General features: G+C 35.1%; 3 protein-coding genes and 1 long non-coding RNA gene across 4 annotated transcripts in view; 1 reads left to right on the forward strand and 3 right to left on the reverse strand.

Annotated features, from left to right (window-relative positions):
* Positions 1–13,511, reverse strand: part of LOC108223356 (probable protein phosphatase 2C 60) — a 100,344-nt gene that overhangs the window by 35,912 nt on the left and 50,921 nt on the right. The window lies entirely within an intron of this gene.
* LOC108220852 (mitogen-activated protein kinase kinase kinase 20) lies at positions 1,978–3,842 on the reverse strand. Its single transcript, XM_017394731.2, has one exon. It carries the CDS (start codon positions 3,550–3,552, stop codon positions 2,287–2,289), a length of 1,266 nt encoding a protein of 421 aa, XP_017250220.1. The 5' UTR covers positions 3,553–3,842; the 3' UTR covers positions 1,978–2,286.
* Positions 8,413–9,612, forward strand: LOC108222143 (early nodule-specific protein 2). The gene is made up of 2 exons (XM_017396050.2): positions 8,413–8,583; positions 8,803–9,612. The coding sequence occupies exons 1-2, from the start codon at positions 8,505–8,507 to the stop codon at positions 9,327–9,329; spliced, it is 606 nt and encodes a 201-aa protein (XP_017251539.1). The 5' UTR covers positions 8,413–8,504; the 3' UTR covers positions 9,330–9,612.
* Positions 11,798–12,723, reverse strand: LOC135153040 (uncharacterized). Its single transcript, XR_010292556.1, has 2 exons — positions 12,368–12,723; positions 11,798–12,105 (listed from the first exon to the last, which is right to left on the reverse strand). It is a non-coding gene; the product is annotated as an uncharacterized LOC135153040 (long non-coding RNA).

The following is a 13,511-nucleotide window of genomic DNA, read 5'->3' on the forward strand; positions in this document are numbered from 1 at the left end:
ACCCCTCATTAATGCACTTTATATTTTCTATGCAATACAAATGGTGGTTTAGTTTGACTTTACTAGGGGTAGCTAGGTAAAAGTATTCAAATAAACACCTCCATAAATGTAAAAATTGGTTTGTGTGCATCTCTCTAAAAAGGCAGTTAAAATGGGACAGAGGGAGTATTAATTTCGAGATCTAGCCAGTGTTACAGAAATCGGGAATCGGACCAAATCGGTTGAGCTACCGATTCAAGGATTAATCGGAAATCGGAGATTAATCGGAATGATTAATCGGAATAATATTGATGTTAGAATTTCTTAATATGCGTAATTTTTCCAAAAGAGACATGTATTGCGGGACGGAGGGAGTATTATTTAATATTTAGTTATTATTATATTAGTTATTTAGTAACTAATATATTTACTATATTCATAAACTTTATAATTATTCATATTTAAAGTAATATAGTATTTTTATTTTAATAATTTATCATATATTTCGATTATAAAATATATATAAGGATTAATCAGATTTCAAAAATCGGATCGGTGGCCGACCTTGCAGGGGATTAATCGGGGATTTATCGGTTAAATCGGGGATTTTTAGAACACGGGATCTAGCACAGAAAGAACCTTTTACGCTCTGCTCCCGAGTTTTAAACAAGAAAGAAGAGAAAAGGAGAGAAGAATCCCCGTATTACACCCATGCAGAATCCCAGGAGTTGAAATGCTGTGGACACAACCTGATCACAGCTGAAATGCTGCAACACATGCAGAATCCAAGTACGCACCCCTTTCGATTCCAGCACTACCCTGGCTGGCTCGTAGCTCCGTCACATGTTCGTATGATTAAAGAACTCAAATCACCTCTGATTACATTGACATAAAGGCTGTAACATCATGGATTTAGAGTTAAAGTGCCTGAAGATAAACACATGAAATGCATGTGCAATGCGTCGCATAGAGATAAGGCAATATAAGCTATCGTAGGTTTACCATTGCTACCAGGCCATTTGTTCACAATTAATTTGTACCTCCCGTTACTCTGTTCTTTGTTTCCTCTCCTTCAGGGGACTAGGGCGAATGGCAGAGTCGCTACAGATTAATGATCAGAAAAGTGTTCAACCAGTCAAGCTGTAGCGTATAAACTTATTACCAAGGAGCTCATCTTGAGCCCTTCCTGCTGATGACCAGAAACTAGATGAAATGGAGACTTTAAACCAAATAATACAATTTGATCATTCTGAATAGACCAAAGTTTATAATAGAAATCCAATATGTACGTAGGCAAGTACATACACCTAATCTGCCTCGATAAATTTCTGTCAGTCAAGACACAGAATGGATATGTATGTATTAGATTCACTACTCTTGATCTTTACTGCCAGCCACAATAGTTCTCTCCTTTATCAAAAAATAATGCAGCAGTTACAAAAGAAACGACTCCTCTGTTTAACAAGTTCGATGCATGAACATGAAGGTGTCTCGGATAAACTCAACAATACTGTGTTAGATGCAAGTCAACAAAACATGTAGAATCAATGAGGACCACCGCATTTAGAAAATAATTGTTTGATTACATATGAAATTTTTAGCACCTATCAGTGAGTTTTTACCTCTGCATAAGGTTGAAGAGAAAAGTTGGGGTACACCTGTATAACACCTTGTGACCATAGATAACAGTTGAATCATCAAACGGGATTAGACAAAAAGAGATGTAAATTCATATTCGGCAATGCAGATACATTATAGTAAGCAATTAGAACCATGTCTAATTTATTTAGACTGTGTAGATTTAGTACATTCATGATGGGTGCATTGAATCATCTTTTTAGATTTCAAAAACATTATAACACTAAAGAGTGAGAGACTAGCTAACCAGATGGTCTGGACTAGTGCATACACATGATGTATACATACATACAATAATGAAGCAAAAGTTGCAAGGAATTGCTCTAAAAAGTTGGAGACAACATTTGGAAAGAGGCAAGCTAGTCAAACAGGCAGAACATTTAATGTATGTTGTAAAAGCCCCAATAAAGGAAAGATGAAGAATTTATATATCTGTCCTAGATTGCCTTTAATGACATAATTCTGCTTAATTAAAGCATAGCAATCATACGAAAATAAACAAAAATCTAACTAGATGAATTTCAATACTCCATCATATCTAGAAACAAAGATATCATAAAGTTGCCATGTCTGGTTGTGGCTTGTATACTTTCTGTGGTCATGTGAATAATCACTATGATACATTATTCACATTTGCCTATAGTGATTCAATGTCTTACCTAAACATTGCTAGATACCGGTAGGAATTGTGAATGCAACTGGGTACTGCAGTCCGGTACTTGTTGGAACTGTCGTATTCAATGCATGATCATATTCAGAATCATTTCTGGAGCTAGCAGTATGTGTACTTTCTTGGATTTTTAATGTACCTTCTTCATCAAAAGCAACAATCTGACCACCATTAGTCACTTCTTCACACCAATAAGAAACGGATTCTTCTTCTGTCACAAAGCTATCATCCTCAGAGCATGAGAAACGATTGAGCTCATCGTCAGCCTCAGCTTCAGACAACAATACTAACGAGCTATCTGCATTCACATCTGAAAACTCTTCAATTTCTTCAGTCTCAATAACATCAACTAAACCCTCCAAAAACGGGTGATTCAACAGCATTTCAGCTGTCAAACGATACATAGGCTTCACTGCTAAACACCCCTTTAAAAAGTTCTTAGCCTCAACTGAAATCTCATCAGGAATTTTCGGACTCTCACGTCCTTCACCAATCCTATCCAGAAGCTCATTAGCATCCAAATCTTCCGTACCATCCCACGGAGGCTTCCCCGTAAACATCTCAATAACAATACAACCAAGTGCCCAAATATCACAAGGACACTCTTGTATCCCATCAGCCACTGCCTCAGGCGATAAATACATCGCAGTCCCCCTAAAATAAGGATCCAACTTCCTCTTCTTATTACTCCGCATTCCCCTCTTCGCTAACCCTAAATCACCAATCTTTGCCCTAAACTCACCAGTCCCACAATTCCCAACCATCATCACATTATCCGGCTTCAAATCACAATGAACATACCCCTTACTATGAATCCAATAAATCCCTCGTACCAAATCCCTCGTATACCTCCTAACATCCGCTTCCACCAATCCCCCACCTCCCAACTTATCTATAACATCAACCAAAGTCCCCCCAGAACCATACTCCAACAACAAATTATAAACCATCTCACCATTCTCACCATTAGTAATCTCCTCACCAAAACACCTAATCACATAACCACACCTCCCAATATTATCAAGAATCTCCCTTTCCTTCTGAATAGACCCCGAAATCGAAACCTCAGCACATTTCACAGCCATAACACAAGGAAAACAACTAAATTTCGATCTGGGCTTCTTTAAATTAGCTAAATAAACACAACCAAAGTTTCCTTTACCTATCAATGCACCTCTGTACCATGATACTCCATCTCCATGCTTATTTCTTGCACACAACTTCTTCCCCTCAGCTTTATCATCATCTTCCTTAATCTCCATCATAACCAATACAAATATATATCAAGAAATCTTGTTAACAAAGTAGCAACTTAATTTAGAAATGAACAATAGGGTTACAATAGGGTTTATAAGCTATTGAGTGCAGATAAAGAAATTGTAACAAAATTATGAATAGGGTTTTTTGATGCAAAGATTACAAATGAAGATGAAATAAAATTAAGGGCTGAAGAAAATTTGTATTTGGGGTTTTTACAAGATGTCGCGTGATTAATAATGCCACTTACAAATACATGTGCATACATATGAGATTGTGTAATAAGCAGTAGCATTCGTTTTTCACTTGATGGTAGGGGTTTCAAGTTTCTAAATTTAACTGAATAACGGCCGTTGTCTAAAAATGTACAATGGGTTAAAGTTACTAGTTTCAACTTTCAACTTGGTACAATGGTTAAGGTTAATTCTTGATTTAAAATGATATTTTAACATAAGCTAGAGTTTTAGAATGTTTGAAATGTAAAATAGCACTAGCATAAATGTTGCATTTTTTATATTCTTTTCAAAGATGTTTGGTGATATTCTTTTATAAGTTGTTGAATGTACATAGTTTTTAATCTTTTGATCCCGATTGATCATGATATAATAAGTTTGATAGAATAAGTTGGACTACGATTCATTATTTTTTTTTTATCAGGATCTACGTACTCGTAGATGAGTTGTATTTCGAGATACAGTAGCTGCTACAAGGTATTTCATTCATCCAAAAAAAATTATCATCTAACCGAAAGACATGCAAGATATCTCTAAACGTTTAGATAATAATATTTTAATGTCTGAGAGGAAAAACTCATAAAAATCTCTACCAAGGATCCTGAAAAAAAACAAACGAAACAAGAATAACATAAGTTCATATATAAAAGAGTAAATTTTAGTGGCCAAAGTTTACACCGATTTTCAAAAAGTTGACCAGAGTTCCAAATTCTCAGAAAGATGGTCAAATTTTGACTCCACTTTTTAAAAATGTGGCTCCCGTTAAATGTCACTAACGGAGTAACGGACAGAAAGGTAAAAATGAGTTTCAAATTCTCAGAAAAGTGGCCAAATTTTGGCCCGTTTTTTAAAAGTGTGGCTCCCGTTAGACTTCCGTTAATGGCATTTAACGGAAGCCACATTTTTTTTACGTAGGAACCCGTAGCCGCTACCCTTCGGGTGCGCACTGGGTAAACCCACGAGCTCACATAGTAACCTGCAAACTACGTGAACCAGGTTAACCGCAATTAAGCAACAGGCTCTGGTCTAGGAGGCATAATCACAAAAAAAAATTAAAATTTTTAAAATGCGGAGCCAAAATTTAGCCATCTTTTTGAGAATCTGGAACTCTGACCAACGTTTTGAAAATCGGTATAAGCTTTGATCACAATTCTGAAGTTTACTCTATATAAAATTATATATATTATACAAATTATAAGGGATAATATATCCAAAAATTTATTTCTTAATGTGTGTGTATATATTAAGAAGATGAGTATTGGAGTTATAATACAAAACAATATTTATAATCACTTTAATATAACATTTTATTATATTTATGGAAAAAGACAGCGTAGCAATATTAAAATTGCTTTTATATGTTTTTCATATATTATATTTTTTTTTGTATTGTTTGAACATGTTAATTATATGTATCACAAGATCTAATATATTTGACATATATTGTATGATGTAAAATAATGTATAATTTGAGTATTTCAGTTAATACTTTTTGTATTTAACTAGATTATAGTCATTATGACTGGACTTAAAATTAATAAAGATTATATGAATTTGGTTTATGATGTAAAAATAACAAAAATTAATTACTAAATTCTGAAGGGAATATCACTAAATTGAATTTAGTAATTTGTGTTGTATAAATTAGTGATTTCTACGCATAACAGCAGCAGAGTTCTGTTTCAAATCATTTTCGAGAGTTTTAACGTCTGCAAGATCTTGTACTGTAATAGATAAGATTAAACAATCACAAGTAGCAACACCAAATACGATGGCGATAAAATCAGCAATTGATGGGCAAATTCTCAAGCGCTACAACCGGAGCAGCGGAATGACGGTGGACGTGAAGAGGACAACGGACATGAAAGAGAGGAAGTTGAAGGCGGAGGCTGTGATGGGCAAATTTTCAGGCGCTACAATCGGAGCAACAAAGAGACGGCGGACATGGAGGTGGATGTGAAGGAGGTGGCAGACATTGGAGAGGGAGAGAGGGAGGCAGACGCCAGACGGTAGAGGCGGAGCCGGAGAAGATAGAAGTGGAGGTGGGGTTGGTGGAGATGGGATTGTCAGAGAAATTAATGGTATTTGCTTTAGAATTTAGTTATATTTTAGGTGGATTTTTAATTTGTAGAATAAGCGAGTTTGTAGTAGAATAAGACTATATATATGTGATAAAAAATTTTGTAATATATATTAATTTATATGGGAATCTTTGTTTTGGACGGGTTTAAAGCTAGTAAGGGTTCTAAACTCGTACCCGTGCATCACTGTATTATTATGTCAATATATTATTTGTTAGTTAAGAGCATCTCCAATGAGGTTGGCTAAATTGGACATATAAAATATTATGTAAAATTCGTTGAACTTTTAAATATTTTATTTTGATGGTACTGCTTATATAGATTAACTATATTTTAAAAAGAGTTAATTGCAATTGGCACCCCTTTGGTTTCGGCTTATTGCACATTGCACCTAATAGTTTTGGAAAATACACTTTGCAGCCCCAGACTTTTAACCCGTAGACACTTTGCACCCTTTCCGTTAATTTCTGCCGTTACCGTTAACTTTTGTAGGGGCATTTTGGGACATTTAATTATATTTAATTAAAATTAGACTTTTATTTAAATTTTCTGACCATCTAAACGATATTTTTCGGAAAAACTTAAAGAACGAAAGTTGTAGAGAATAAAAAGATCTTTTTAGAACAATAAGGTTCAAAATTTAAATTTAGAAATGCAAATATATATTCTGAAGGAAAATTCTAAATACCCAACTGTTCCAAACTTTTTTTTGCAAATCCTAGTTGATAATATATATTTGGTTCCGCTCTAATAATGGGATCACCACCCTATTAAAATCAGTCATCTAGGAAAAAAAATTGGGACAGAATTTGGGGTACGTAGCATTACTTTATTCTGAATGTTTTTTTTATCCCCACAAACATCAAAGTTTAGATTTGCCCTTGATGCCAATAATTTCATGCTTACAAGGAGATTGATGAATGATCTGTGATCATAATGGTTTGCATGCATCTCTTCCATATTCCAGATATATCAATCTGGTGCAAAGGAACTGACAATATCAGGTCTCTGTTTGTGCTTCCTTTTGCTACATTTAAGTTCTCACTGTTTCTGCGGAGACTACGCTGTTATGGCTATTATTTTCTGCCAATAATTTCAAGCTTCTTACCTTAGACTAAACTTGCTACCATTAAATATCAGTAGAAAAACTCTGAAGGAGACAACAAGAAGTATTATATGAAGTGGAACTGTCATTTGAAAGCATGCAGTGCCTGCAGGCTGCAGCAGGCTGCAGCTTGGAGTTGATAGCTAACAAACATTTAATCATTTATTCTCATTATTGCTACATATACCAACTGCTACTGCAAAAGAAATCTAATAGCAAATCTTTGATAATATAGTTTGATTACTTAATCAAGTCTTTATCTATTATTAGTAAATTGGTCCCTGTCAAACAATGCTTTATGCACCCTTTTTTGTTGGATGGCAAAAACACTTGAATGGGTGTAGCCCCTGGATTGACATAAAAGATTTAGGGTTAAAGCTTGTGGCCACAAAAAACCGCTCAAAGATGGTTGTATCAATCATTTGTCAGGTCCCGAACCCTCTTATTATAGCTGCACTATCTCTCTTTTTCCTTTTATCAGCAACCTTACAATGACCAATGAACAAGTGCCATATTTTAAAGTATATACTTTATTTAAAAATCATCACTCCATGGGGCAAAAAGGCAAAAATCATTACTCCAGAATATTGGCATTTTGATATTGAACCAGTATGCAATTACTTTTAATTACTTCAGGGTTGTGACACAAGCTAATTATGAGTAGATTTATCATGTATTCACTTTAGCATTAACAATTCTTCATTTAAAGTCATTTCCCTGTCTTAGTTTTCGACTTTTCGTAGTGCACATGCCTCAGATCATACCTGACATGTCTGCTAGATCATGTGGTTAATTAAGTAAAATCGAAATGCAGAATTTTGATGCATGCAGGACAACTCATGACTGGAAAACATATCCTAAAGTTGATTGTGTAAGTACCTGACCATGAATACGTGGGTTCAGAAGGTCTGACAGCAGTACTGAAGGTCGTGCTTGAGGCGATTCAAGTGTCCGTTTGTTATCCTCAAATGGTAACAAGTTTAAACTTCGAACATATCACCTTTTTAAAAAAAAATATGGATCATCATTGTATAAATAAGGTTCATGATCTGGTAAATCAGTGGAAATTCACATATTACATATCACATTAAAATTAATTGAAGTTGCATTGAAGGAAAAATCTCAGACTGCAGAATGGACTGTAAACATGAATTCAGATCCTCGCGGTGATGAAACAGGGGAGACCGAGCATATTGCAGACCTCTGCAAAATTAAAATTATAAGCATCAGCCATGTGTTATTATTGAAATTGAATATCAGGTCATGTAGCATACTTTAATTTGTTTAAAGAACAATATATAGTACAGAGAAGGTAAACTGTCAGCTGTAGGATAAAAAAAAATAGATGTGAGGTGTAAGATTCCGAAAAAATTTAATACCAAATCCACAAGGTTGATTTGAATACTTACATCACTGACATAATGTCCAGAGTTTTTAAATTTTAATATTTTTTTGGTAAACTGAGATTTGCAAGTGTTGGTTTCTATATATATGCAAGAGTAGACTCTGGCCTCAGTGCCTCATCAGCTGTGTCGAAAATTATGGTGATTCCTGCAGTGAAAGCTTTCCTTCTCTTATCTCTGTTCACTTTCTTAGGAACTCATGCAAGAAACTTACCAGGTAATACTAGTTTAGTTTCATGATTGTTTCTGGTCAGTGCTCTCTTTGGTTGGAGTTGATGAATCCCGATACGAATGAACTGCAGAAAATCATTGTAGTTTCCGTTTCTTCCTTCATTTTATTAATAAGCGTATAAATTAGCACAATCCAATGTAGATATGAAGATGATAATGCTATTTGCTACATATATGTTGTGTTAAATTTGTTCTTATGCTGCAGAAGACATACTCAAGATCAGCAAAACCGATCACGGATTGACATCAAGTATCACTAGCATTACAAGGCCAGCAAGAAGACCACCTCCTCCTCCACAAGTTAGGCCTCCATCACATCCGATTCTGAGCGTCTCTGATCAGGTTACTGAGAATAAACCGGAAGAAGTCATAAGAATGCCGAGTTTTATAGGAAATCACCACAAACCACCACCTCCTGCTCCTTATCTTGCGCCTCCACAGGTACAGGCAAATGCCTATCAAGAATGGAAATCAATCTTTGCCAACACTGAAAAGGCCTTAGACCCGTCAGAACTTAGGAGCTTTTCGTATGTCAGAGAAATTACAGAAGACGGCGAAATCATTAAAAGACCATACCTACTGTCACCTCCTCCCCCTCATCTTGCTCCTCCTCATGTTCAAATGAAAATTTGTGAAGACGACGAAATCATTAAAAGACCATACCTACATTCACCTCCTCCCCCTCATCTTGCTCCTCCTCATGTTCAAATGGAAATTTGGGCAACCGAATAGTTGCCTCTGTCAGATCTAAATATGTGCAACCAAGGATCATCTTATGCGATATTATCAACTAAATATTATGGATCTCCATCGAATATATAGCCAGCTTCAGTGTTCTGTGTGCTTGAGTCCAGGCCTGGGATCAAGTAGAAGATAAATAATGAGATGGAACATCTGGCATCTGCATGTATAATATATGTCAGCTGTACGTGTTTTTTATGTAATAATATCTGCAGTTCGTATTATCTGCATGTGTAATATATATGTAGATCATGTAGTCATCAAGGTTTTAGCATTTGTGCAACTGCTCTTCTGGTTTTGTATCAGATATGTTGATTAAATGGCTGTAATTTGGTTTATTTCTGCAAAAATATTAAAGCTCCTTTAGATAACACCTGAATTCAATTATGGGCTTCAACCTTTCAGGTACGGGCTCATGTAAGTTCCAAAATAGTATTTGTTGTACTCCGTCTGTCCCACGTCTTCTTTACGTTACTTTTCTACGCGTATTTTGAGACTCTTGTAAAGTCTAGTTCCATAATATTTTTTTCAAACTTATTTTTTTTCTGAATAGAAGTTTGACGTTTAAACTTTTATTTAATGAAAAAAAATTAGAAAAAACATTATGAAACTATATTTTATAGGAATTTCAAAATGCGTGCAAACAGTGTACATAAACTTCCTGGTCGGACGGAGGGAGTACTAAATTTCGGACGGAGAGAATGGAACCCATATTTTGGATTAAAGATATCTTTATGAGTGCCCTCGCCTATCCCGCCATGATTTTAATGGATTATATATAATTAATGGAGTGATTTTGATTTTATGTTGAAATATTTATATTAATTTCAGATAAAATATCGCCGAATTGATATATAATTGTGTGATTTGGAAAAAATGTTTTAAAATCTCTTGGATTTCAACGAGATTCAAAAAACTTGAAATACTCCATCATTTTATAAATTCCAAAAAAAATACATCAATATTTGAATACCATCAAATTGTAATGAAATTGTAAATAATCTCAACCGTATACCAGCGGATTTCTAAATACAATTTAAAATCTTGATTCAATATCACCATATTTTATAATATATAATTCTAATTAAATATTCCAAAATTCTGATACATTTTTTAAAATTCAAATTAAATATAATCGAATCTCATAAATAAAAAAAGGGTGCTGATTTATGCCCACCCCAAATGTATTTATGCACACCCTAGCTCCCTTGTAGACCAAATTGCCCTTATATCTTTTAGTTGTTCTTTGTTCTTTTATACAAGCTCCATCTATTGCTTTCCAGACAAGATCTCTCTTGGAGTTGGAAGACTTATTTCTTTCTATTGGTGATGGTGTTTGCGGATATGATTATGTCCTATATGCATCACACTATACTCTTCACTAACACTTTCTTGAATTACTGAATCCAAACACTAAGTCTTGGAATTTAAAGTGCAAGGCTGTATTGAGGTAATCCAAATCAAGAGCTTGTAATATTTTTTTAATAATCCAAGACTTGAAGGTCCAGATCCTTGTGATAGGTGTTGCTGGAGATTATAAAATGATCAGAGATAGGTGTTGTAAAATGTGGTAGCGGAGAAGAGAGATAGTGCAGACAGCGTGGACATAATGGAAATCAAGGAGAATATAGTGAAACATAAGGATGGATTTGAGCTTCTTGATTGAGCATTTAGCAATGTTGTTGTTGCCATTGATTTGAGGATTGAAAAAGATAGACGAGGGATGTCTGGCTAGCTAGTTAGAGTGTTCTTGATCAAATGAATCAATTTGTAATTATAGAAACAGTATGGTTGATTATGAATAGTCTGAGTACGAGACAGCAACCATGAAGTTTAATATTTGCTGAAAATTGTACCCACCGTAATATGCATGATTCCTAGATGAGGCAGGGGTTTGTGGGGAAGGAGATTCCCAGAGGGACAATTTGGTCCAAAAAAGAGATAGGATGTGCATAAATCAATTCAGAGTGTGCATAAATCACCACCCTAAAAAAAATCATTTAAAATCTTGAACACGCCTCATAATTGCTTACAACCAACTTCCGGTCCACTGCAACGAAACAAATCTAAGCAAAGGATAAATATTATATAGAATGAAGTTTACTTGATCAAGTCTTCCTATATTATGTTTCTCTTTTCACTTGTGCAGAAATTAATCTTATTCCAAGTACTAACCAATGATATATATTTGAGCAGGCTTTCCAACTATCACCTCCACGTCAGTGTTGTAAAAAGCGGGAATCGGACTTAATCGGTGAAGTCACGGAACAGGAATTAATCGGATTAATCAGTGATTAATCGAAGATTTAATCAGTTCGGCGAGCTACGGAACAGGAATTAATCGGTGAGTAATCGTGATTAATCACCGACTTTTAGAACAGAGCCTCCACATCATGGGACAGTGTCTAAGAATTTGATATATGTGTGTGTATGTCAACTCATCATATGCAGTCACTCCAGCTTATAATAACACTCCATTGATTATGGTAGATTATGCTCATGTTTTTGGGTTTCGCATGAATCATAATTTAATCGATTCATCTTGAAAAAAACTCTGAATGTGACATCAATAATTGAGTTATATATTATTTAAGGTGCCAATCAGTAAAAGTAAACGTACACCTTCACCTTGAATATATACGAGGACATAAGGAATGAAGCATGATCCCACATTATTGGACTGTTGACAGAGAAGGTCGTGTTTGGCGGAATTGTCAAGTGTCTACTTAATTGAATTGTCCCGAGAGTTGCAGGGAGGATTTTCTAGCTGCAGAACGGACATCATGAGTTCTTAGTATGGTGATAACTATTCAGCAGATCTGCAGATGATTGACAGGCCGAGTATATAACTACTTAATCATACATCAACACCTCTATAAAATACACGGCAACAACCCTCGGTGTCTACTAAAAAGATTGTAACAATATAGAAAAAAAGCTCATGTATCACATTTGCAAATTTTTTTAAAGAACACAGTCGTAAGGTATTAAATTGAAAAAGATGGATGAGCAAGATCACAGAAGCCAACCTCGTTGTCACATATCAGCAAGGGCTTCCACAGTTGTAATGAAAATCCACTCACCAAAAACACGATTTCAGATTCTGCCGATGATAAGTAGGGAAGACTGAGCACATTGCACGACCTTTGTAAAAGATAAGATAATAGGGACGGGCAATTGTTAACACATATGAAGACTTCAGTTGCAGCCAAATGATATAACAATACTTAATTTTACGAAAAGATATTATGATCTAAACACGATGATGCTACTTGCTACATATATGTTATGAGCTTAATGTACTACTTGTGCTGTGCTGCAGAAGACGTACTCAAGATTAAAAACATTGCATATTACGGACTGACATCGAGTATCCCTGTGCTTCGTATGTAGTGTTCTAAAAATCGCCGAGTCGGCCGAGTACTCATCCCGAGTACTCATTTTTTACCCCTCATCCGATCCGAGTTCCGAGTAATCGGGTTCAAAACCGATTTATTAAAAAATCGGTCAAAACTCAGTTTGACTCCGAGTACTCGAGGTCAAATCCGAGTTTGACTTATCAATTTTTTTATCGTTTTATTTGAAAATTATTTCAAAAGAGACTAAACGTAAATTTATATATGTTTTGTTTTTTTTTTTGCAAAGTATTGACATTAATTAGACAATATATGTGTTTTATCATTAAAACTTGCAAATTATAATTTTGTCAAAAACTATCAAACAAGTAGCTTTTATTTGAATTTCATTATTCCAGGTGTGTTATTAAAATATTAATATTATTAGATAATTTTATTATTAATCAGTATATAACTATATATGAGAGAAAAAATTAATTAAAAAAATACCCGATTAGTTATCCGATAACTCATTCCGAGTACTCTCCCGAGTTTCGAGTACTCCCGAGTTTCGAGTATAATTATAAGCGGAGCTTCATTGGGAAAATCTCGTCCCCCACTGACCGAACCCGGAAACAAAAGTGGTTCTTACCGGAGCACATAGCCCACCTCCTCCTCCATGTGATCAGGTGAACGCCCTGCCTCCTCCACGAAATACAGTGAACGCCTATAATGGATTGAAATTATAGAAAACGTAGGAGGCAAGCGCCACCTTTGTCAGATTGTTGTGCCTATACTTGTTCACTCAGAGTTGTTTTAACTTGGGGCAAAAATCAGA

This window comes from Daucus carota, chromosome 5 (assembly GCF_001625215.2).
Source record: "Daucus carota subsp. sativus chromosome 5, DH1 v3.0, whole genome shotgun sequence".
NCBI classification, from domain to species: Eukaryota; Viridiplantae; Streptophyta; class Magnoliopsida; order Apiales; family Apiaceae; genus Daucus; species Daucus carota.

What these genes read in the sequence shown, in the direction of transcription:
- LOC108220852 (XM_017394731.2), bottom strand. Translation starts at nt 3,552, where the DNA reads ATGATGGAGATTAAGGAAGATGATGATAAAGCTGAGGGGAAGAAGTTG.
- LOC108222143 (XM_017396050.2), top strand. Translation starts at nt 8,505, where the DNA reads ATGGTGATTCCTGCAGTGAAAGCTTTCCTTCTCTTATCTCTGTTCACT. An exon ending in TCATGCAAGAAACTTACCAG is followed by an intron (nt 8,584 to 8,802) that starts GTAATACTAGTT and finishes CTTATGCTGCAG; the next exon opens with AAGACATACTCAAGATCAGC.